This window comes from Hyla sarda, chromosome 6 (assembly GCF_029499605.1).
Source record: "Hyla sarda isolate aHylSar1 chromosome 6, aHylSar1.hap1, whole genome shotgun sequence".
Classification (NCBI taxonomy): Eukaryota; Metazoa; Chordata; class Amphibia; order Anura; family Hylidae; genus Hyla; species Hyla sarda.
The window spans coordinates 38,928,465-38,955,195 of record NC_079194.1 but is presented as its reverse complement, the minus strand read 5'-3'; the positions used below and the strand labels follow the sequence as shown (position 1 = coordinate 38,955,195).

Genomic DNA, 26,731 nt, shown 5'->3' with positions numbered 1-26,731 from the left:
ATACTGGTATTTGCTTTGTTCCTGCATTATGGAAGCTATGTCTGCTTTGGTGGAGAAAATGCAGGGCTTGACTCAGCTGGTCCATGATTTAGAGCTTGCTAGACAGAATTCAGGAGCTGGAGTCTGCCCGAATTGAGGTGTCATCTGTTCATGATCCAGCTCCTGTGGAGCCACAAGTTAGTCTCCGTTACCGATTTTCTGGTAACCGCAAAATGTTCAAAACCTTTTCTGAGAGCTGCAAATTGTACTTCAGGTTAAGGCCTTACACATCTGGTACTGAGGCCCAGGGAGTGGGTATTATAATGTATCTTTTGCAAGGAGATCCCTAGGAATGGGTATTTTCTCTTGGTCCTGATGCTCTGGAGTTGTCCTCAGTGGACGCCTCATTTGCGGGATTGGGTCTCTTGTAAGCTGAATCGGTCCGTGCTGCGTATGCTGAGATTCAACTGCTTACATTAAAGCAAGGTTACAGACCAGTAGAGGAGTACTGTGCACATTTTAGAAAGTGGTGTGTGGCCTCCAACTGGAATACTCCAGCCTTTATTTGTCAGTTCAGACTAGGGTTATCTGACACCTTAAAGGACATGCTTATAACTTGTCCCTCTCCTGACAACCTTGACCAAGCCATGACTTTAGCTGTGCATTTGGATAGACATTTGCGAGAATGCAAATGGGAGTGTTCTTCATCCTCTGCCTCTCCTGCCCTGCTTGATTCCTCTCCTGCCTCTAAATCTGTGCCAGAGGATGAACCTATGTAGATAGGGTCCATTCATACCCCGGAAGAATGCAGGAGGTTTCGTCAACACTATGGCCTGTGTTTTTACTGTGGAGAGGACTCTCATTTCATCAAATCCTGTATCAAGCGTCCACGTCCACGTCGTAATCGGGTAGGCCACTTGGACGCACAAGTATATCATGTCCCTCAGAGAACTATGCCTGGCAAAGTTCTTCTGGGGGGCATAGTTTCATCTTCACTGCAAACTGATGTTATACCTGAGACTGTCTTAGAACCAGTCTTGCAGCAGCCTCTGACTAAATCTGTGCGTTGTGATATCTTAACCCCTTCAGGACCAAGCCCATTTTGGCCTTAAGGACCAGAGCGTTTTTTGCACATCTGACCACTGTCACTTTAAACATTAATAACTCTGGAATGCTTTTAGTTATCATTCTGATTCTGAGATTGTTTTTTCGTGACATTTTCTACTTTAACATGGTGGTAAATTTTTGTGGTAACTTGCATCCTTTCCTTGTGAAAAATCCTAAAATTTTATGAAAAATTTGAAAATTTTGCATTTTTCTAACTTTGAAGCTCTCTGCTTGTAAGGAAAATGTATATTACAAATAAAAAAATTTTTTATTCACATATACAATATGTCTACTTTATGTTTGCATCATAAAAGTGACGAGTTTTTACTTTTGGAAGACACCAGAGGGCTTCAAAGTTCAGCAGCAATTTTCCAATTTTTCACAAAATTTTCAAACTCACTATTTTTCAGGGACCAGTTCAGGTTTGAAGTGGATTTGAAGGGTCTTCTTATTAGAAATACCCCACAAAAGACCCCATTATAAAAACTGCACCCCCCAAAGTATTCAAAATGACATTCAGTCATCATTTTAACCCTTTAGGTGTTTCACAGGAATAGAAGCAAAGTGAAGGAGAAAATTCACAATCTTCATTTTTTACACTCGCATGTTCTTGTAGACCCAATTTTTAAATTTTTACAAGGGGTAAAAGGAGAAAATGTATACTTATATTTGTAGCCCAATTTCTCTCGAGTAAGCACATACCTCATATGTCTATGTAAAGTGTTCGGCGGGCGCAGTAGAGGGCTCAGAAGGGAAAGAGCGATAAGGGGATTTTGGAGAGCACGTTTTTCTGAAATGGTTTTTGGGGGCATGTTGCATTTAGGAAGCCCTTATGGTGCCAGAACAGCAAAAAACCCTCACATGGCATACCATTTTGGAAACTAGACCCCTTGAGGTACGTAACAAGGAATAAAGTGAGCCTTAATACCCCACAGGTGTTTCACGACTTTTGCATATGTAAAAAAAAAAATTTTTTTTTCACTAAAATGTGTGTTTCCCCCCAAATTTCACATTTTCCAAGGGTCAATAGCAGGAAATACCCCCCAATATTTGTAACCCCTTCTCTTCTGAGTATGGAGGTACCCCATAAGTTGACCTGAAGTGCACTATGGGTGAACTACAATGCTCAGAAGAGAAGGAGTCATATTTGGCTTTTTGAGAGCAAATTTTGCTCGGGGGGCATGTCGCATTTAGGAAGCCCCTATGGTGCCAGAACAGCAAAAAATACCCACATGGCATACCATTTTGGAAACTAGACCCCTTGAGGAATGTAATAAGGAATAAAGTGAGCCTTATTACCCCACAGGTGTTTCATGACTTTTGCATATGTAAAAAAAAAAAAAAAAATTCCACTAAAATGTGTGTTTCTCCCCTAATTTCACCTTTTTGCAAGGGTTAATAGCAGAAAATACCCCCCAAAATTTGTAACCCCATCTCTTCTGAGTATGGAGGTACCCCATAAGTTGACCTGAAGTGCACTATGGGCGAACTACAATGCTCAGAAGAGAAGGAGTCATATTTGGCTTTTTGAGAGCAAATTTTGCTCGGGGGGCATGTCGCATTTAGGAAGCCCCTAAGGTGCCAGAACAGCAAAAAACACACACATGGCATACCATTTTGGAAACTAGACCCCTTGAGGAACGTAACAAGGGGTACAGTGAGCATTTGCTCCCCACTGGTGTCTGACAGATCTTTGGAACAGTGGGCTGTACAAGTTTTCATTTTCATGGACCACTGTTCCAAAGATCCGTCAGACACCTGTGGGGGGTAAATTCTCACTGCACCCCTCATTACATTCCGTGAGGGGTGTCGTTTCCGAAATGGGGTCACATGGGGGTTTTGTTTTTTTTGCGTTTGTCAAAACCGCTGTAACAATCAGCCACCCCTGTGCAAATCACCTCAAATGTACATGGTGCGCTCTCCCTTCTGGGCCTTGTTGTGCGCCCCCAGAGCACTTTGCGCTCACATATGGGGTATCTCTGTAGTCGGGAGAAATTGCGTTACAAATTTTGGGGGGCTTTTTTCCCTTTTACCTCTTGTGAAAATGTAAAGTATAGGGCAACATCAGCATGTTAGTGTAAAAAATAAAAAAAATTTACACTAACATTCTGGTGTAGACCCCAACATTTCCTTTTCATGAAGGGTTAAAGAAGAAAAAGCCCCCCAAACCTTGTAACGCAATTTCTCCCGAGTACGGCGATACCCCATATGTCGCCCTAAACTGTTGCCCTGAAATACGACAGGGCTCCAAAGTGAGAGCGCCATGTGCATTTGAGGCCTAAATTAGGGATTTGCATAGGGGTGGACATAGGGGTATTCTACGCCAGTGATTCCCAAACAGGGTGCCTCCAGCTGTTGAAAAACTCCCAGCATGCCTGGACAGTCAACGGCTGTCCGACAATACTGGGAGTTGTTGTTTTTCAACAGCTGGAGGCTCTGCTTTGGAAACAGTGGTGTACCGGACGTTCTTATTGGGGGAGGGGGGCTGTGTAGGGGTATGTGTATATGTAGTGTTTTTAACTTTTTATTTTATTTTGTGTTGTGTAGTGTAGTGTTTTTAGGGTACAGTCACATGGGCGGGGGATTACAGCGAGTTTCCCAGCGCAAAATTTGCTGCATCTCAAGATGCGAGAAACCCACTGTAAAAGCCTCGCCCATGTGAATGTACCCTGTACATTCACGGGGGTGGCGGGGCAGGGGGGGCTTGCATCAGCTGTTGCAAAACCACAACTCCCAGCATGCATGGTCTGTTAGTGCATGCTGGGAGTCATAGTTATGCAACAGCTGGAGGCACACAGGTTAGGGAACACTGAGTTAGAAACAGACAATGTTTCCCAACCAGTGTGTCTCCAGTTGTTGCAAAACTACAACTCCCAGCATGCCCAGACAGCTGAAGGGCATGCTGGGAGTTGTAGTTCGGCAACATCTGAAGGGCCAGATGTTGCTGAACTAAAACTCCCAGCATGCCTGGACAGTCAGTGCATACTGGGAGTTGTAGTTTTGCAACAGCTGGAAGAGCACAGATTGGAGACCATTATACAATGGTCTCCAAACTGGGGCCCTCCAGATGTTGCAAAACTACAACTCCCAGCATGCATGGTCTTTTAGTGCATGCTGGGAGTTATAGTTTTGCAACAGCTGGAGGCACACAGGTTAGGAAACACTGAGTTAGAAACAGACAATGTTTCCCAACCAGTGTGTCTCCAGCTGTTGCAAAACTACAACTCCCAGCATGCCCAGACAGCTGAAGGGCATGCTGGGAGTTGTAGTTCGGCAACATCTGAAGGGCCAGATGTTGCTGAACTAAAACTCCCAGCATGCCTGGACAGTCAGTGCATGCTGGGAGTTGTAGTTTTGCAACAGCTGGAAGAGCACAGATTGGAGACCATTATACAATGGTCTCCAAACTGAGGCCCTCCAGATGTTGCAAAACTACAACTCCCAGCATGCCCAGACAGCCAAAGGCTGTCTAGGCATGCTGGGAGTTGTAGTTTTCAGACTCCTAGAAGCAGCAGTGAAGATCTTCACTGCTGCCTCTGAGGACCACATACTTACCCGTCGCTGCTCGTCCACGTGGCCGGTCCCGCGCTGCTCCTCGGTCCCGCCGCTGGATCAGGTAAGTCCGCCGGTCCCCACGTGTTCCCCCCGAATGCCGCAGGTCCCCGCGAGCCCCTGCAGCCTTCGTCCCCCGTTCTGCCCGACTTCCAGGGGCGGGCAGTGCGGGGGATCTGAACTTTCACCCCAGATCACTGTGATTGGTCCACAGGGACCAATCACAGTGATCGCTGACCAGGACCATCAATTGATGGTCCTGGGGGTGAAGCAGAAGTTGTCCCCTGCTGGAAACAGCGGGACTTCTGCCAGTTAACCCGTGCGATGCTGCGCATCGCCGGGTTAACTGCATGTCATTTATAAACGCCGGGATGCGCGAACGCACTGCACAACCCGGCGTTTATATATGACATTCTGCGGGAAGGGGTTAAGCAATAAATGTTTGGAGAATAATCATGTGGATTTGGAGTCTGATAAGAGTGAAGATGATTGTGAGGACACCAATGAGTGGTGAGACATTGAGGAGAAGGATATTGATGTAGAAATTGATGATTCATCCGTATCTCTTTCCTCTCAGGTTGTGAAGGGTCCAGTGGCCCCTCCTAAAAGGGGGGGGGGGTACTATCAGAACCCGTGGAGTTAAACGGTTCTTACAGCTCTCTCTGTTTTGTTTTGGTTTGGGCTATGCCAAGCTGTCTGGACTGGTCAGCTGACCTTGATGTGAGCACCTGGTCTGGGCCTACACCCGTGGGAATTTCGGCCACCACCGCTAGCTGGTCGGGGATCTGACCGAAATGCCTGCTGAAATCATAATGTTTTTAATTTTTTCACATATGGGGCTATATGAGGGCTAATTTTTACGCCATGGTCTGTAGTTTTTATCGGTACCATTTTTGTTTTGGTGGGACTTTTTGATCGCTTTTGATAATTTTTTTTTATGGTATATGAAGTGACCAAGAATGCACAGTTTTGGACTTTGGTATTTTTTTTTTTTATGTGTACGCCATCTACCGTATGGTTTAGTTATATCATGCAATCTTTTGATTGCATATGCTGATCAATGCTATGCCATAGAATAGCATTGATCTGTGTTATGGACGCTCTGCTGCTTAGGCTAGGAACAGCAGAAGACCGATCAGACGGCAAAGAGGTAGGTAAGGACCCTCCCGCCGTCCACTCAGCTGATCGGGACCAGCGGTGTCACTGAGGATGTCCCGATCAGCTCCATTGAGATACTGGCACCGTTAACCCCTCATTTTAGATGCCGCAATCAACTTTAATATGGCATCTAAAGGGTTAATGCTGGGCATAGGCCCCGGTCGGTGGTGCCCAGCATTAGCCATGGGTCCTGGCTGCCCGGGTTTAAACAGTTCTCCGGTCGTGAGAACAGTTTAAGCCCCGTTAACAGGATGTACAGTATATGTATGTCCACTGTGGGCTCCCGCTGTATGACACGCAGCAGGTGAGCACGCATCATACCCAGTGGGACTTGTTTGCTGATACCTATATCTGACATAGACAATCGGGCTGATGTCCGGCATTAACCCTTCAGATGCCACAATCAAAGTTGATTGCGGCTTCTAAAAGCGGTTAATTCCCTTCCCGGTTAGCTCAGTGGGCTGATAGGGACTGCTGCGGCATCCTGATCAGCTGACAGGACGGGGGAGGTTTCTTACCATCCTCCCTGCTTTCCGTTCAGTGCTCCAGGCTTGCATTCTGCTTTGCCAGGCTGAAGAACTAGAGCACAGATTACATTGATCAATGCTCTCCGATTGAGAAGCATTGATCAGTGTATGCAATCTAAAGATTGTATGGTATAGTCCCCTGAGGGGACTAAAAAAGTGTAACAAAAAAAAGTTAATAAATATGCATTACCCCATTCATAATAAAAGTTTAAATCACCCCCCTTTTCCCATTTTTCAAATAAAAAATAAATAAATAAATAAAACCTAAACATGTGTGGTATTGCCACATGCATAAATGTCCAAACTATTTTAATATAATGTTAATTAAACCGCACGGTCTAGGGCGCAAGTGTAAAAAAAATTCCACACTCCAGAAATTAGTATTTTTGGTCACTTCATATACTAGAAAAAAAAAAATATGAATAAAACATGATCAAAAGGTGCAATCAAAATAAAAATTGGCCCAATAAAAAAAATAACCCTCTTACATGCCATATGGAAACATAAAACGTTATAGAGATCAAAAGTGGACAATTTTAAACACACTAATTTTGGTGCATGTAGTTATAATTTTTTTAAATAGTCAAATAAAATAAAACCTATATAAATGAGGTATCCTTGTAACCGTATGGACCTACAGAATGAAGATAAGGTGTCATTTGCACTGAAATGTGCACTGCGTAGAATCGGAAGCGCCCAAAATTTACAAAATGGCAGTTTTTTTTAATTAAAATTTTGCCCCACAAATATTTTTTTTCTGGTTTTGCTGTAGATTTTGTGGTGAAATGGTTTATGGTATTACAAAGTAAAATTGGTGGCACAAAAAACAAGCCCTCATATGGGTCTGTAGGTGGAAAATTGAAAGTGTTTTGATTTTTCCTCCTCACTTGGCGCGCGGCGACGTACATGTACGTTGCGGGGTTCCGAGAGTGCCGCGTCACCGGTAGCTGTGATCCGGCCAGGATGACTGCTGTTATTTAACAGCAGGCATCCCAGCACATCGCCGAGAGGGGTACTGAGACCCCCCCATGACCGCGATGGGCGCAAATCGCAGGTCAATTCAGACCTGCGATCTGCGCAATTCCGGGTCATACGGGTCACTGGTGACCCGGTGACCCGGAAAATAAGAGGGATCGGGGGTGTCCGAGACACCCTCGATCCCCCTGAAGGGATAGGAGTTTGGTGGCAGGGGTGCCATCCCTCCTATCCCTGCTATTGGTCGGCCGAGCGACCGACCGATAGCAGACCAGGGGAGGGGGGGTTAAAGTTCGGTTCCCCCGCAATCAGTACATGCTGGGAGTTGTCGTTTTGCAACAGCTGGAGGCACACTGGTTGGAAAATACTAAGTTAGGTCATAGAACCTAACTCAAGGTTTTTCAACCAGTGTGCCTCCAGCTGTTGCAAAACTACAACTTCCAGCATGCATGGTCTGTCAGTGCATGCTGGGAGTTGTAGTTTTGACCCCCCCTCCCATTTGACTGTACAGGCTACATTCACACTGGCGGCAGATTACAGTGAGTTCCCTGCTTCAAGTTTGAGCTGCGGCAAATTTTCCGCCGCAGCTCAAACTCCTATCGGCCTCCAGTGTGAATGTAACCTAAAAACACTACACTACACTACACTATACTACACTAACATAAAATAAAGAGTAAAACACTACATATACACACGTACACTGCCCCCCCTACCGCCCCCCCTTCCCCAATAAAAATGAAAAACTTATTGTACGGCAGTGTTTCTAAGATGGAGCCTCCAGCTGTTGCAAAACAAAAACTCCCAGCATTTCTGGACAGCAATTGACTGTCCAAGCATGCTGGGAATTTTACAACAGCTGGAGGCACCCTTTTTGGGAATCACTGGCATAGAATACCCCTATGTCCACCCCTATGCAAGCCCCTCATTCAGGCCTCAAATGTGCATGGCGCTCTCTCACTTTGGAGCCCTGTCGTATTTCAAGGCAACAGTATAGGGTCACATATGGGGTATCGCTGTACTTGGGAGAAATTACCATACAAATTTTGGGGGGGCTTTTTCTCCTTTTACCCCTTATGAAAAGGAACAGTTGGGGTCTACACCAGCATGTTAGTGTAAAAAAATAAACATTTTTATACTAACATGCTGGTGTTGCCCTATACTTTTCATTTTCACAAGAAGTAAAAGGGAAAAACGCCCCCCCAAAATTTGTAACGCAATTTCTCTTGAGTACGGAGATACCCCATATGTGGGCACAAAGTGCTCTGGGGCGCACAACAAGGCTCAGAAGGGAGAGTGTGCCATGTACATTTGAGGTGATTTGCACAGGGGTGGCTGATTGTTACAGCGGTTCTGACAAACGCAAAAAAAAAAACACACCCACATGTGACCCCATTTTGGAAACTACACCCCTCACGGAATGTAATAAGGGGTGCAGTGAGAATTTACACCCCACAGGTGTCTGACGGATCTTTGGAACAGTGGTCCGTGAAAATGAAAAATTTTGCACAGACCACTGTTCCAAAGATCTGTCAGACACCAGTGGGGGTAAATGCTCACTGTACCCCTCATTACATTCTGTGAGGGGTCTAGTTTCCAAAATAGTATGCCATGTGTTTTTTTTTTTTTGCTGTCCTGGCACCATAGTGGCTTCCTAAATGCGACAAGCCCCCCGAGCAAAATTTGCTCTCAAAAAGCCAAATATGACGCCTTCTCTTCTGAGCATTGTAGTTCGCCCGCAGTGCACTTCAGGTCCACTTATGGGGTACCTCCATACTCAGAAGAGATGGGGTTACAAATTTTGGGGGTCTTTTCTGCTATTAACCCTTTAAAAATGTGAAATTTGGGGGAAAACCAACATTTTAGTGAAAACATTTTTTTTTTTTTACATATTCAAAAGTCGTGAAACACCTGTGAGGTATTAAGGCTCACTTTATTCCTTGTTATGTTCCTCAAGGGGTCTAGTTTCCGAAATGGTATGCCATGTGTTTTTTTTTTTTTTGATGTTCTGGCACCATAGGGGCTTCCTAAATGCGACATGCCCCCCAAAAACCATTTCAGAAAAACGTACTCTCCAAAATCCCCTTGTCGCTCCTTCACTTCTCTACCCTCTACTGCGCCCGCCAAACACTTAACATAGACATATGAGGTATGTGCTTACTCGAGAGAAATTGGGTTACACATACAAGTATACATTTTCTCCTTTTACCCCTTGTAAAAATTCAAAAATTGGGTCTACAAGAACATTCGAGTGTAAAAATTGAAGATTTTGAATTTTCTCCTTCACTTTGCTGCTTTTCCTGTGAAACACCCAAAAATTTTAAAACACTTACTGAATGTAATTTTGAATACTTTGGGGGGTGCAGTTTTTATAATGGGGTCATTTATGGGGTATTTCTAATATGAAGACCCTTCAAATCCACTTCAAACCTGAACTGGTCCCTAAAAAATTGCTGCTGAACTTTGAAGCCCTCTGGTGTCTTCCAAGAGTAAAAACTCATCAATTTTATGATGCAATCATAAAGTAGACATATTGTATATGTGAATCCCCAAAAAAATTTTTGGGGGAATATCCATTTTCCTTACAAGCAGAGAGCTTCAAAGTTAGAAAAATGCAAAATTAAAAAAATTTTCATCAAATTTGGGGATTTTTCACCAAGAAAGGATGCAAGTTACCACAAAAAATTACCACTATGTTAAAGTAGAATATGTCACGAAAAAACAATCTCAGAATCAGAATGATAAGTAAAAGCATTCCAGAGTTATTAATGTTTAAAGTGACAGTGGTCAGATTTACAAAAAAGGGCTTCGTCCTAGAGGTGAAAATGGGCTCCGTCCTTAAGGGGTTAATTTCCTTTTTTCCTTTACTAGTTCATAGTGATGAGCGGCAGGGGCCATATTTGAATTTGCGATATTTTGAGAATATATGGATGAATATTTGTCCTATGTTCATTAAATTTGCATATTTGCTATGTTCGTTGCCTTTTTTTTCCATGAGAAAATTTGTAGTGAAATTTGCATAGTGTGCATGCTCGATTATATCTTTCACCTAAAAGAAGGGAGGGATCAGTGTCCTCTGGAAGTGCTGATATTCCCAAATATTTGCATATTTACATATACAAAATATTTGCATTCCACACCGACTCACACAGTAAATAATATTGGAGCCTTCTTTGGACCTCAAGCTGGAAGCACACATCATTGTTGTGATGTGTAATGTGAAGAAAAAAAAAACACAAAAATGAATATTCGCCATTATGGATATATATCTCTATATTCTAAATATTTGTGCAATTACGAAGTGCCAATATTTGCGGTAAAAATTAGCATTTTGAATATTCGCACTCAACACTACTCGTTCATTCATTATTCTAAACTATTTGTTACTCTTTAATGGAATCCTTGTTATGGGCAGATATGGCATTTGTAACTGCCTCCCTGCATTCCTATGTGTTTATATTTTAGGAGGCAGAGCAGATCTTGTGACAACTACTCCACTATTCTCTGTCACAAGATCTTCTCTGCCTCCTAACCCCTCCCTGTCTGCAGTCTGATTCCACAGAAGCACAAAAAGGGTAAGCTGATAGACGATACACATGACAATAACGCCTCCCACCTATAAAAAGTTATCCAGTAAATCCGAATGCATTTTCATAATGTTTGGTTTAAATATAATGAATATATTTGAATGTATTGGTTATTAGGCAGTTTTCACTTTGGCCATTTTAGTCTTCTGCTTTATTGAGATTTTTTTTATTTTGTTCTTCTTATTAATATCTATTCAGATTGTATGTTTTATTCAAATATGTTTTATTTTATTTTTTTTTGAAAATCCATAGGTTACTATACAAATTGCACATGTCTATTAAAAAGTAAAACCTCTCCAGCACCACCTTTTTGAGACTTCCAACCTTTAGTCCATCCTAGATGTTCAGTGACAGGACAGTTACCTTATATAAAATGTATATTGTCCTTTTCTTTAAGAGGATCACCCACTATATAAACATTTTATGCAACTTTTGATCATCTTAAAGAAGTTTTATTGTATTTGTATCAAGAGAACTAAATTTACAGTGATGTGTCCCATAAACATACAGTAATGTTAGAGTCCAAGCTCCACCTCACACAATATATTTTATACATGGAGCATTTGCCATTTATTTACTGTATGAAAAAATGTATAATTAATGTGACTATTTTTCCTTTCAGCTATAACCTGTAAACAGGGTCATGTCTCATACAATGATGGGGATGTTATTAAATACACATGTCCGCGTGGGCAGAGGCCAGAATCGGAATCGGGGCAGTGTTATTATTTTGGCATTCATCCTCCACCTAAATGTCTTGGTAAGTCTATATCTGTTTAAAAGTTGTGATGTTAAAGGGAAACTGAAAATTTGTTTACCCAAACTAAACTCAATAAACAAGGTTATAGTGCGGGTAAACCAAATTTAAAAGAAGTATGACTTACATGGATCCTTGGTCTAGTTCTAGATATCCAGTCTGTATACAGGCACCATTGCTAGTCTCCCCTGCTCAATGATGGCGGGAGGCAGTATGTAAAGTTCCCCTGCCTCCATCCCCTTCTACTCTCATATGCCCACTCTCCTCATAAATAATCCTAGACCTTTGCTTATGTGAGTGCAAGGTGGGAGGGCACATGAGAGCAGAAGGGGATGGAGGAAGGGAAACTTTGCATACCAGTTCCTGCCTCCACTGAGCAGGGGAAGATTAGCAATGGTGCCTGTATATAGCCTGGACCTCCGTAATTGGACCACAGATCCGAGTGAGTTATATATATTTTTTAATCAGGTTCACCTGCGCTATAACCATGTTTATTGGGGAACAAGGTGTCATATTTACTTTAAAAAGTATGAACTTCTATGTATTTTCTATCGTCCTGACTGCTTTTACCACTTTTAGGATCTACTCATGGATTCCAGTTTGGCTACATGTTTTATATTTTTATTAACAATTTTGTAGAAATACAAAAAGAACTAAAACAAAATGAATGTCAGTTGATAAGGAAAAGCAATACTACATTTTTTAGTGAACTATTATATAGTCCCAGTAATTAATGGAAAATCTACCTCCCCTCTGTGGCTGCTCTATCTCTTCCTTTATTCCCCCCTCTTATAAATTGTAGCTTTGCTTTCTCGTATTTCTCATGTAAGCAGGGTAAATTTTATCCCTTCTCCCTTAACTTTCCATAAAAAATTCTTAAAGAAATCTGTCACCAATGTCCTTTGCACTAACCTGTCAGTACCTACAGATAGTTCAAGTGACACTGATGACAATGGTACTCACCTTGTCCCGTGGTAGGGATCTTTGGTAATCTCCTCCGTTAGCTCCACTCTAGGCACCCAGCTTGGGGCACGGGTGGAGCTTACTGACATCGCCGCTGCTGTTCTCTCACAGCGGGACCCAGCAGGGAGCAGCATCGGTGATGTCACTAAGCTCCACCCATGTCTCATCAGTTAAGCTCCGCCCGTGCCCCAAGCAGGATGCCCGGAGCGGAACTAATGGAGGAGATTACCGAAGATCCCCACCAAGGAACGGTACAAGGTGAGTACCGTTGTCATCAGTGTCACCTGAACTATCTGTCGGTACCGATAGGTTAGTGCAGGTGACACTGGTGACAGATTTCCTTTAAGAGATATGTTTTTAACATTTGCACAACTCAGTGGGAGGAATACATAAAAAGTGTGTGAATAGACATTCTACAAATGCACCAGATTTTTATAACGGTCACAGACCAGGTGAAAATCTGGTACATCTTAAGACTAAGTAGTTAACAATTTGGCTTAATTTTAGGTACATTTTTAGCACACAATTTTGATGCATTTAGGCTACACCACTTTTATGCAAAACTACACTCACCTTTTTGCTAAGCTCTGCTCACCTGTTGGACATTTGCAAAACTAAATTCTTTTTTGTCTGATTTGTTTTAAAAATCTGATGAACAATAGATATTGTACCGAAATGGTGCACATACATTAGGATGATCAGATAAAATCTAAACAAACAATTTAAAAACAAGATTCTGTATAGACATGTCATTATCTGGTAGATATTGTGTCAATAGGTCAATAGGTAATAAAGCGGTACAATTTAGATATAAAGGGGATCGTGGAAATGTATTTAATACTGCCTTGATATTGACTGGGAGCAGAGCCCATGGCATACAAGGCAAGTGTTGGCTGCTATGACTTGGATAGACTTATCTGGGCATCCACTTGGCAAATGAGGTTCAATGGGGATAAATGTAAAGTTATGCATCTGGGTACTAATAACCTGCATGCGTCGTATGTCTTAGACGCGCGACTAAACTAATATGGGGCATGGAACATCTTAGCTATTAGGAGCGATTAAAGGAGTTACAATTGTTTAGTCTTGAGAAGAGACGTTTAAGGGGGGATATGATAAACGTATATAAGTATATTAATGGCCCATACAAAAAATATGGAGAAAAACTGTTCCAGGTTAAACCCCCCCAAAGGACGAGGGGGCACTCCCTCCGTCTGGAGAAGAAAAAGTTTAGTCTCAAGGGGCGACACGCCTTCTTTACCATAAGACCTGTGAATTTATGGAACAGTCTACCTCAGGAACTGGTCACAGCAGGAAAAATTAACAGCTTTAAAACAGGATTAGATACATTCCTGGAACAAAATAACATTAATGCTTATGAAGAAATATAAAATCCAATCCCTTCCCCAATATTGCGCCACACCCCTACCCTTCAATTCCCTGGTTGAACTTGATGGACATATGTCTTTTTTGCACCGTACTAACTATGTGACTATTTGCAGCCAATACTCGCTGTAATGACCAACATCAGAGATCACTCCAATGCTGGTTATTTAACTATTAGGATGCTGCAATCAGTAGAGACTGGGGCATCTAAACAGTGTTTAGGTGCATCATTTGTGGCATAGTATAACCAATCATTACCCCACAATATAGTCAGGGTGCTCTGACCTGTTGTCATGGCAGCTGGGCCTCTGCTAGGCCTTAGTGCCTGCTGTGACTTATTTGTTAATAATACAGCCTAGCTATTGCAGGCTGCAACAGTAGGACACTGATCACATAGATCAGTGCAGTGCATATGTATTGCATTGATCTATGTAAGCAATCAAATGATCACTTATAAAAGTCCCCTAGAAAAATAAAAAATGATATATATATATATATATATATATATATATATATATATATATATATATATAGTAAAGTATGTAATGACTAAACACGTTGTGTACAGAGTGTGTTCTATGTGGTGCTGGGCTGTGTGAAACCCGGTTTAGGTCAGATATTAGCGACTGTATGAATTTATTGATGCCTTCAATCCTGGGAGAAATTTAAGAAACACTCTGGTATTAAATATATATATATATATATATATATATATATATATATATATATATATATATGACTAATAATCACAATTTGTGCTAACTTGTGTAAAATTGCCACACAGTTCATAAACTAAATCAGATATTCCACATGTTAAAGGAGTAGCCTACTGCAAAGTATTTCCAGGCTGGAAAAAAAAAAAAGACTTTAACTCACCTTCCCTGTTCTCCCATAGCTCCGCTACAGCTGTTCGGTCCTCTGGTCCGTCCATTCTTCTTCCACGGATCGTCTGAAGGGACATCGCTGCGGCCGGTGATAGGCTGAGAGCAGTGTGACTATCCGTGACACACGGAAGAAGGAAGAAGAACGGACCTGAGGACTGAACAGCTGTAGCGGCACTATAAGGGAATAGAGGAAGGTTAGTTAAAGATTATTTTCTTTTTTTTTTTTTTTGCAGCCCGGGCACAGCGGACTGAATATACTTTGCAGTAGACTACTCCTTTAACATACATGCAGCCCTGGACCCTGCTGTACCTTTGAATGGAGTTTCAGGGCTTTACTAATGAAAAGCTCAGTCAGAACAACCTGTTCCAGCACAGGCACATATTCCACTAGTAGGCCACAAGTCTTGTTGAAGATCTGCTGGTCCTATTTGGGTCAGCAGCACCACTTCTGGCTCCTATCAGCACAAGAGATTCAGATCTGTAGGTTCCACAGGTATTGGGGTAGGACAACTGTGGCTATAGCTGATGAAAATGTCTGCCAGTGCCTTATTACTCATTTTTTTAATTTGATTGAATTTTAAACTGTCTATGTTTCTCTTTTAGATATAACATGCACAATTCCAGATACTTCAAATCTTATACTAAGTCCTCATCAGTCATCTTATCAGAGTGGTCGTAGAGTTTCATTTTCATGTAAAGAGGGTTTTGTCAGAGATGGATCTTTGGAAAGTGTTTGTAAAAAAGAAGGTTGGAATCCACCTCTACCCACCTGTAAAGGTAAATTTACATAAATTTGATAAAACATTTGGCTATTACTTAGTGACCCAAAAACACTACATTTTCTAGCCGGGAGCTTGTGATGTCATAGCCCAGTCCCCTCATGATGTCACCTCCCCCCCCCCCCTTGATGCAAGTCTATGGGAGGGGGCGTGACGGTTTTAATGATGACAATGGCAGTAAGGAACCAAAGTAGACAGAAGATGAAAAGGAGCAAACTACATAAGCAAACTAGACAAACTGACCCTAACTAGCTTTCCCTAAATCAATCCCTAGATATATCCCTATAGTATCTTACTGCTGCAGTTAGATACTATGATATTGACCTGATGAAGGCACAAGTGAAATGTGTTGCCATAACAAACTTTTGAAGACTTTACTCTCTAACTTATGGATTTTACTTTCCTGAATGCAAGTAGTGTCCCTTTTGAGATGAGCATTTTTTAACTATTAACAACTAGAGGACAAAATGAAAATGTACGTCCCAACCTATTGAGACTTAACACACCAGGGACATAAATGTACACCCTGTAGCGTCGAAAAAAACTATGAAGGGAGGGCAGGAGCTACTAACAGTAGCCATGACCTCACCATTATTGACAGACATCGGTGATCCCGCCACTAGCCCTTTAGATGTTGTGATCAGTGTCAATCACAGCATCTAAAGTGAAAGTAAAAGATGTTGATAGCTCACTGGAGCTTCATGACATGAACGTTGGGTTCCGATGAGCTAAAATAGCGACAAGGTTCTCCTCACCTGCCTGAGGCTGCCAGATCAATGCTGCTGTAATCAGTCTGGGAGAGGCAGGCTGTATCAGTGGAGCGCCTATCTCACTCTTCAATGTCATGCAATTGTCATGCATGGAACAGTGAATGCAATCTAATGATTGCCTGTAAAATTTATCTATGGGGACTAAAAAGTTTAAATAAAAATGTATACATTTTTCTAAAATTATATAGAACTCCCTAGCCTTATACAAATTAAAATCACCTTTATTTTCCGAATTCACAAATAATTGAATAAATATAAACATATTTGGTACCGCTGTGTGTCATTGTCTGATGAATTTAAAATATTATGTTCATGATGACGCACAGTGAACGACATAAAAAAAGGTCAAACGTTGATTTTTGGTCACATTAGGTTAAAAAAATGGCCATCACGCTCCCTCCCATAGACATGAATGGAGGGGGCGTGGCGTGACGTCACACCCCCAGTCCCGGAAACCTGGAGGTTTCAGAAACTTGAGATGCAGTCCCGCATAGAATGTGGGTGCGGCAGGGAGATTGCAGGTTGGGGTTCTTTGGATAGGGGATAACATGTTTTTGCCTGGAATACCCCTTTAACATAAAAATGACCTCAGACTGCTCCAGCTACGCAAAAAAAAAAGGTTATGGCTTTCAGAATATGAGAGTTGAGAGAAATGTATTAGTTTTGGTCTATTGTCACTTCCTTTTTGGGCACTTTAGTCGCAGGGTTTTGGACGAACGTGTGGCAAATTTTCCGAAATGTCGCACGGCACTTACTAAATTTGTCACACAACAAGATCACTTCATAAATGCTCTTCTTCAGAACACAGCTAGCTGGTGGCGTGTATAAGGAGCTGGAGGGTTTAAACTAGAGATGAGCAAACTTTTAAAAAATTTAATTCGGCCGATTCGCTGAATTTTCCCAAAAAGTTTGTTTCGATCCGAATTTGTTCATGGCGAATCAATATTAGAAAAGGCTATTTCTAGCCTACATACAGCCTCTATAGGGGTATAGAACACTTTGCTGTGTCCTAAAACGCATATGGAGTGTGCTGTGGTAGTGAAATAATACTGTTATTCAGAATAGCATGCAGATTACCGGCATCGCTCTTAGAATCACTGCCGCACAGCAGCACAATGACAGAGCCTGGTGGTGGCATCAGCGTCAGGAGACCATATAGTGACTGACATAGCGTGGAGGTGTTGGCAGCATAAGGACACCATATAGTGGATGAATGGCACAGCGTGGAGGTGTTGGCAGCATGAGGACACCATATAGTGGCTGAATGGCACAGCGTGGAGGTGTTGGCAGCATGAGGACACCATATAGTGGCTGAATGGCACAGCGTGGAGGTGTTGGCAGCAAGAGGACACCATATAGTGGCTGAATGGCACAGCGTGGAGGTGTTGGCAGCATGAGGAGACCATATAGTGGCTGAATGGCACAGCCTGGAGGTTTTGGTAGCATGAGGACACCATATAGTGGCTGAATGACACAGCGTGGACATGTTGGCAGCAAGAGGAGACCATTTAGTGGCTGAATGGCACAGCGTGGAGGAGTTGGATGATGCACTAGTACACTACACACCAGGGCTTCACAATCCCCCCCCCCCCAAAAAAAAAAAAAAAACACAATATATGAATTTTTTGACAACGATTTCTCATAGGTAGCACCCGCTATCCAAAAATTAGAAATTTCAAGACCCAGGCCCCACCTCTGCAGCATCAGGAACCTGAAGGACACAGCCTGGAGTTGGCTGATGCACCAGTACACACCCGGGCTTCACAATCCCCTCCAAAAAACAACAACATTTTAGAATTTTTTTAAAGAAATACCTTTGTGTTAGAACAAGCGCATATCCAAAAGTTCACAAGACTCTATAATGCAGGACGGTGGACCACCCAAAGACATTTTTCTCAAAAATAATAAACCACACAATGTTGGAATTTTTTTTACAAAAACTAATTCAATATGTGTGTAAGCGCATATGTCTCCAAAAGATCAGATCACCAAAGGACTGTTTTCACCCAAAATGATGAAGCAGAGTTAATCCCTGTCCGTTTTTTTTTTTTTTTTCATTAAAAAATCACACGCAACAAGCGTTCCGTTGTGTAACGATTAGCATTCTGGAAAATTCAATTTTATTACCGATAAAATTATCAGTAAATAAAAAAAACACTACCCAAGAGTGTTTAATTACCCCATACATTACACCAGGAGCAGTCAGGAGTAGGCCTCAGTAGTTCCCAAGAGGCTTTAATAACCCCCTACCTTTGCACGATCAATTGCGAGATCGAGCAATACCAGGTGTGTTATGCCCTCAGATTTCCGGGGCCGCAGGCGTGCTCCACTGAACGGATTAACGTGTCTCTATCTATCTTTCATCAACCGGTGCTGGTAACCCGCTAACTCCCGGAAAGGTAAACTGCCGCGAAGCAGGTGGTCTCCCCCGGGCACGTTTGGCTCCAGAATTTCCACTACTGCCACCACCACGCTGATTGCCAACTGTGCTACCACCTTGCTGACTCAAGGGCAACCTGCAACTATCTTCTCCGGATGATGAACCCCCCTTTTCCTGAGATCGAGCAATAACAGGTGTTTTATGCCCTTAGATGTCCGGGGCCGCAGGCGCGCTCCACTGAACGGATTAGGGTGTGTCCATCTTTTTTGGTAGCACCCACAATCCAAAAATGTTAAATTCCCAGACCCAGGCCCCACCTCTGCGGCATCAGGAACCCATAGATTGCCTGAAAGACACAGCCTGGAGTTGGCTGATGCACCAGTACACACCCGGGCTTCACAATCCACCTCAAAGAACCGCAAAATTTTATTGAAATTGTCTGACAAAAGCGCATATACAGCATTTCAGAAGACTCTATAATGCAGGACGGTAGACCACCAAAAGACATTCTTCTCAAAAATAATAAACCACACAATGTTTGAAATTTGGTTAAAAAAATTATTACATGTGTGTAAGCGCATCTGTCTCCAAAAGATAGATTACAAAGGATTCTAATCGCCAAAAATGATTAAGCAGAGTTAATCCTTCTCCATATATATATATATATATATATATATATATATATTTTTTTTTTTTTTCATAAAAAAATCACACGTAATAAGCGTTCCGTTGTGTAACGATTAGAATTCTGCAAAATTCTATTTTATTACTGATAAAATTATCAGTAAATTTAACAATAACACTACCAAAGAGTGTTTAATTACCCCATACATTGCACCAGGAGCAGTCAGTAGTAGGCCTCAGCAGTACCCAAGAGGCTTTAATAACCCCTTACCTTGCCCGATCAATTGCGAGATCGAGCAATAACAGGTGTGTTATGGCCTCAGATGTCCTGGGCCGCACTAGCGCTGCACTGAACTGATTAGCGTGTCTCTATCTTTCAAGGACAGGTGCGTGTTGCACGCTGAAACCAGTTTGTGATAGGGATCTGGATTATTTAACCTTAAAACAAGGAATTACCAGTAAGTGAGGGTCATAAACTTGCATTGATTAAGTCCCTGCCCTTTGTACACACCGCCCGTCGCTATAAGCGATTGGATTAGTTAGTGAGTTGGTTAGTGAGGTCCTCGGATCAGCCCAGGCGGGGTAGGAGAAGGCACTGGCAGAGTGCCGAGAATTTAACGATCATTGTTGAAATTTGCATTAAGCAGGTATTTAGCTACTGCTAAACATACAAAAATGTAAGGCCCAAGTTCCTGAAAGACACAGAATGAGTCTGGATCATGCATTTGCAGTACCCAAGAGGTTTTCATAACCCATAACATTTAAAGATGAATGTTTACATTTGCATTAAGCATGTATTTAGCTACTGCTAAACTTCAAAAAATTATAGGCCCAAGGCCTGAGGCACCAGGGAGGCAAGTAGTTTGTGAAATACAAAGAATGAGTCTGAAGCAGTCATTCGCAGTACCCAAGAGGGTTTCATAACCCCTTACATTTAAAGATCAATGTTGACATTTGCATTAAAAATGTATTTAGCTACTGCTAAACTTCAAAAAATTATAGGCCCAAGGCTAGAAGCATCAGTTTTCCCCATATTAGGAGCATAGTTGTCCCCAAGATTAGGCAGCATAGATGTCACCCAGATTAGGCAGCATACATGTCCCCCAGATTAGGAGCATACTTGTCCCCCAGATTAAGCAGCACAGATGTCCCCCAGATTAGGCAGCATAGATGTCCCCCAGATTAGGCAACATAGATGTCCCCCAGATTAGGAGCATACTTGTCCCCCAGAGTAGGCAGCATAGATTTCCCCCAGATTAGGAGCATACTTGTCCCCCAGAGTAGGCAGCATGGATGTCCCCCAGATTAGGAGCATACTTGTCCCCCAGAGTAGGCAGCATAGATGTCCCCTAGATTAGGAGCATACTTGTCCCCCAAATTAGGCAGCATAGATGTCCACCAGATTAGGCAGCATAGATTTTCCCCAGATTAGGAGCATACTTGTCCCCCACAGTAAGCAGCATATATGTCCCCCAGATTAGGAGCATAGTTGTCCCCCAGATTAGGCAGCATAGATGTCACCCAGATTAGGCAGCATAGATGTCCCCCAGATTAGGAGCATACTTGTCCCCCAGAGTAGGCAGCATAGATATCCCCCAGATTAGGAGCATACTTGTCCCCCAGATTAGGCAGCATAGATGTCCACCAGATTATGAGCTTAGTTGTCCCCCAGATTAGGAGCATAGTTGTCCCCCAGATTAGGCAGCATAAATGTCACCCAGATTAGGCAGCATAGATGTCACCCAGATTAGGCAGCATAGATGTCCCCCAGATTAGGCAGCATAGATGTCCCCCAGATTAGGCAGCATAGATGTCCCCCAGATTAGGCAGCATAGTTGTCCCCCAGATTAGGCAGCATAGTTGTCCCCCAGATTAGGCAGCATAGATGTCCCCCAGATTAGGCAGCATAGATGTCCCCCAGATTAGGAGCATACTTGTCCCCCAGAGTAGGCAGCATAGATGTCCCCCAGATTAGGAGCATACTTGTCCCCCAGATTAGGCAGCATAGATGTCCACCAGATTAGGAGCATAGTTGTCCCCATATTAGGAGCATAATTGTCCCCCAGATAAGAAGCATAGTTGTCCCCCATATTAGGCAGCATAGATGTCCCCCAGATTAGGCAGCATAGATGTCCCCCAGATTAGGAGCATAGTTGTTCCCCAGATTAGGCAGCATAGTTGTCCCCCAATCAGCGCGGGACGGTCAGAGCCAATCAAAGGGTCGTATGTGGCAAGCGGGCCATACAATGCACAGGTCGGCCCCAGAGGGTTTCATAACCAACCACAATAGAGAAAATTTTGTTGTAGAAGCATGGTCAATCTACTCAGACCCATCTGTCATTGGTGGCTGTAAATCCTGGCTGATCCATCCCTGATTCATCTTGACAAACATCAGTCTCTCCACATGTTTAGTGGACAGACGAGTTCGCCTTAGGGTGACTATGGCCCTGGCCACACTAAGCACCCGCTCTGATGGCACAATACTGGCCGGGCCGGACAGCTTTTCCAGGGCAAACTCCGCTAGTTGCAGCCATAAATCGAGTTTGGCTGCCCAGAAGTCCAGCGGATCTTCAACGGTTGTTGGCAGGGTCTTGTCGAGGTAAGCCATCACCTGCTGGTTCAGATCCTGCTCCATGTCCACCTGCTGCTGATGAGTAGCTTCACTATGCGGCAGAAGGAAGCTACTCATCAGCGACTATAGACTCAGGCTGCTACTGATTGAGCCGGTACTGCTCCTGCCACCCCTCCCCTCCCCAGCAGCCGTGGCAGTGGAAGGTGAGCGCAGAGGGCCCCCCGAGTCAGACCTGCGAGTGGATGGACCATGTGGCCGTTTACGTAGAAGCTCCCTGAAGTAGGTCAGTTTGTCCTCCCTCTCAGTGGGTGTAAAAAAGGCCCCCATTCTGGGCCGGTAGCGAGGGTCTAATAAGGTGGAGATCCAGAAGTCATCGCGCTGACGAATTTTGACAATTCGGGGGTCACTACGCAAGCAACTCAGCATGCATCGTGCCATTTGTGACAGTGACTCGCTGGGACTACCTGCCTCCATTTCCACTGCATACTGCTACGGTGTGTCTGGGTCCTCTGTCTCGCCTCCCTCCTAATAACCCTCCAGCTCCTCTGGCTGCTCCTCTTCTCCTCTCCAAAGACCAGAAACACCGGCCATCTCATCCACCGTAAACTGTGCTCCGCTCTGCCCCTCATCATCCTCCTCCAGTTCATCCCCCACAGGACTCATTTAGCCTTCTGATGTAGGTGTAACGTCTCCATTGCCGTGACCAGCCATGTTTTCAATCATTTTTTGGAGTAAATGTAGGAGTGGAATTACGTTGTTCATGGCGTAATTCGAGCGACTAACAAAAATTGTGGCTTCCTCAAAGGGCCTCAGCAAACGGCAGGTGTCACATATGAGCTGTCACTCGTTCACATTGAAGTTACACAGGGGAGTACTCCTATCTGCTTGTATCATCAAAAAATCTGTGATGGCTTTTCTTTGTTCGTATAGTCTGTCCAACATATAGAGGGTGGAATTCCAACGTGTGGCAAATGACATCACAACACACAACATCACAAATGAGACTATGTTGTGGGATACCGTTCTGACACTGCAGCTCAAGTAAAGTGTGCTTGGCGGTGTACGAGTGGCTGAAGTGCATGCAAAGTTTCCTTGCCATTGTCAGGATGTCTTGCAAATGAACTTGAAGACTTGATGAACTTCTTGACAACCAGATTTAACATGTGTGCCATGCAGGGCGAATGGTTCACACTTCCTTGTCGCAGCGCGGCCACGATGTTCTTCCAATTGTCGGTCACCATGGTTCCCATTTCCAGATTTCGTGGAGTAAGCCATACTCGGATTTCTTCACGAATGAACTTTAGCAGTTCCTCCCCTGTGTGACTCTGTTCGCCAAGGCAAATCATGTGAAGGACGGCTTGACACCGCTGTGCCCTACACATATGGTACGATGAAGGGCCACCGAGATTTGGACGTGCAGTGGAGGCCGAGGACACGGGGGAGGAGGAGGAGGCGGCACACACTGTAAAAGGACCAACTGCCTGGGAGCAAGAGCGTGGAGGAGGAAGCACTTTGACCTGTCCAAGTTACTGTGGTGGCTGTGCAGGAACAACATTTACCCAGTGGGCCGTAAAAGACATGTATTGTCCCTGCCCGTAGTTACAGCTCCACACGTAGGCTCAAGGACTGGCCCACCTTCTCTTGTACAAACTTATGCAGGGCTGGTACTGCCTTCTTCGCAAAGAAATGACAGCTTGGGACTCTCCACCTTGGCTCGGCACAAGCCATCAATTCCCTGAAAGCTGCAGAGTCCACCAGTTGGAAAGGGAGGGACTGCAACACCAGCAACTTGGACAGGAGCACATTCAACTTATGCGCCGTTGGATGAGTGGGCGCATACTGTTGTCTCTTGGACATGGCTTCGCCGATCTATTTTTGGCGGAATGGCTGACTACGAGCGGAAGAAGCAGGCGCGCAAGAAGGAGGGTTTGACCAAATGCTCCCTTCGGCTGAGGTGGTGGAGCCTTGGCTGGATGATGGAGATAGCGGAGGGCCACTGGGTGATGCGGCAGGCTGGACCACTGCATCGGAGCCACGGTTATCCTAGGACGCCTTATGGTGGCGAATCATGTGTTGACGCAGGGCCGTGGTGCCGAGATTGGGACCCTGGCCACGCTTCACTTTCTGTCGATTTTGCATGTGACTACGCTAAGGTCCTCCGGATTCTTTATGAAGAACAACCACACTGTAGAGTAGCTGATTTTCCCACCCGCAGTGCGCACTATTTCACTGCTATTGGCGCCGTCTCCAGGAACCCCTGTTCCACTACCTCCTTGAATGGTAGCTTGCCATGAAGCAGGTGGTCTCCCCCTGGCACGTTTGGCTCCTGAATTTCCACTACTGCCACCACCACACTGATTGCCAACCGTGCTACCGCCTTGCTGCCTCATAGACAAAGAGCAAATCTCTTCTCCTGATGATGATGAAGCCCCAGCTTCTGCACCCGGCTCCCAATTGTGATCGACTTCATCATCATCAAAAGATGTGTTCACATCTCAGGACCCTGAACAATTGAAACACCGCCTCCCATGTCACTCTCCGCATCACTACTTGCCCGCCTTGCGGAGCAAGTGACGCATGTCTCCTCACATTCTTGGCTGCCTATTAGCTGCTGACTGTCCTCTATTACATCGTCCTCACTAAATAGTGGAGCTGAACCCGGAACATTGGAAACTTCTTTGGGAGAGAGAACAGCATAGGACAAAGGCAATGGGATGACGGGGACTGCTCCCGGGCCATGCCAACTGAGGGTTGCGTCTGAGGAACCCACCGACACTTGACTGGGGTTGTCAGATGTCGCTTGTGATGTTGGGGATGAGTGTGCAAACCAGTTGACGAGGAGAGATGGGTCGACGACACGACCGCTGGGTGTTAACGGGAGCTCAGGCTTATTGCTGCGACTCCTGCTGCCACTCGCCCCAAGTCTGCTGCCAACTCTGCCTGACGTATGTAGGCCTCTGCCCCTTCTCTGTGCACGTCCTGGCACTTCCCTGCCTGACATACTTAGTGCGTTTATGAGGGTATAGGACAGCAGCAGGCGATTACCTATGGCTGTCCTTTCAAAGTATATAGGCCCTAGACAGAATAACAGTTACTAAATAGTACACTCCTTTGTTGTATGTATGCCCTTTGCAATGATGAGCGCACTGGTATGCGTATTTCGACGCAAAAAAAAACACTTTTTTTTTTTTTTAAGTACACCAGCAGGTGTATACTAATGTGTGGAATAGCACTGAATTTAGCACAGAGACAGAATAACAGGTAGTAAATAGTACACTACTTAGTTCTATGTATGCCCTTTGCAATGATGAGCGCACTGTTAAAGGGGTACTCCGCCCATAGACATCTTATCCCCTATCCAAAGGATAGGGGAAAAGATGTCAGATCGCCGCGGTCCCGCTGCTGGGGAGCCCTGGGATCCCCGCTGCAGCACCGCGCTCTCATTACAGCACAGAGCGAGTTCGCCCTATGCGTAATGACGGGCGATACGGGGGACGGAGCAGCGCAACGTCATGGCTCCACCCCTCGTGACATCGCGGCCCGTCCCCTTTATGCAAGTCTATGGGAGGGGGTGTGACGACCACCACGCCCCCTCCCATACATTTGTATTGAAAGGAGCAGGCCGTGACGTCATGAGGGGCGGAGCCATGACATAACGATGCTCCGTTCCCTGTACTGCCCGTCATTACGTGCAGAGCGAACTCGCTCTGTGCAGTAATGATAGCGGGGTGCCGCAGCGGGGATCCCAGGGCTCCCCAGCAGCGATCTGACATCTTATCCCCTATCCTTTGGATAGGGGATAAGATGTCTAGGGGCGGAGTACCCCTTTAAGCATATTTATACGCAGAAAAAAACTCTTTTTTTTGTTGTATACACCAGCCGGTGTATACTAATGTGTGGAATAGCACTGAATTTAGCACAGAAATACAGGTACTAAATAGTACACTATTTGCTTGTATGTAGGCCCTTTGCAATGATGTTAAGCTTATTTGTACGCAGGAAAAACTTTTTTTTTTCTTTAATACACCGGCAGGTGTATAACGTGTGGTATAACACTGAATTTAGCACAGAGACAGAAAAAAGGTGGTATATGGTACGCTATTTGCTTGAATGTAGGCCCTTTGCAATGATAAGGCCACTGTTAAGCGTATTTGTACGCAGGAAAAACTTTTTTTTTCTTTAATACAAAGGGATTTTTACAGGGATTAAACCCTAAATTGCACTTTGTGGAGCAACAGAAAAAACTCAATTGGGCTGAAAAAAGAGGAGATTAGATGCTCCATACAGGTAAAACAGCTGTGAGATCTATGACGCAGGTGACTGCTATGCAGCACCTCTATGCCTGCTATATGGAGTAAGGAGGTTTTGCTAGAATTTTTCTCGGTCAGAACTGCAGCAACACTGTGCCCTGTGTCTTTCCCTAATGCTGATGTCACCGCTGCATATGTGCTGTATAACGCCGTTGTATGCGATCAGCACACAGACGTGCAGTCACTTCCTTTCCCTATCTCGTGCATAGGAGAAATGACCAGAGGGAAGATGGCCGCCGATTATATAGGGATGTTACATCACAGGGGTCTCACATGTGATTCAGGGTCAGCCCGCCTACCTTCATTCCCGCCCTCCCATAATCCCCTGCCCCATGTACTCACATGTGGATCCGCCATCTTAGATCTCCAATAGCCTGGAACGCTGTAAAATGGAGTTTAATGAAGCGATTTGCGCTATAGAATC

At 44.1% G+C, this 26,731-nt stretch overlaps 1 protein-coding gene across 2 annotated transcripts in view; it reads left to right on the top strand.

The window, feature by feature from the left end:
• Positions 1-26,731, top strand: part of CFH (complement factor H) — a 300,746-nt gene that overhangs the window by 93,801 nt on the left and 180,214 nt on the right. For both annotated transcript variants that reach the window (XM_056523538.1, XM_056523537.1), the window contains exons 11-12: positions 11,505-11,642; positions 15,476-15,649. In XM_056523538.1, the coding sequence (XP_056379513.1) occupies positions 11,505-11,642; positions 15,476-15,649 (312 nt within the window). The remainder of the gene's footprint in view (positions 1-11,504; positions 11,643-15,475; positions 15,650-26,731) is intronic.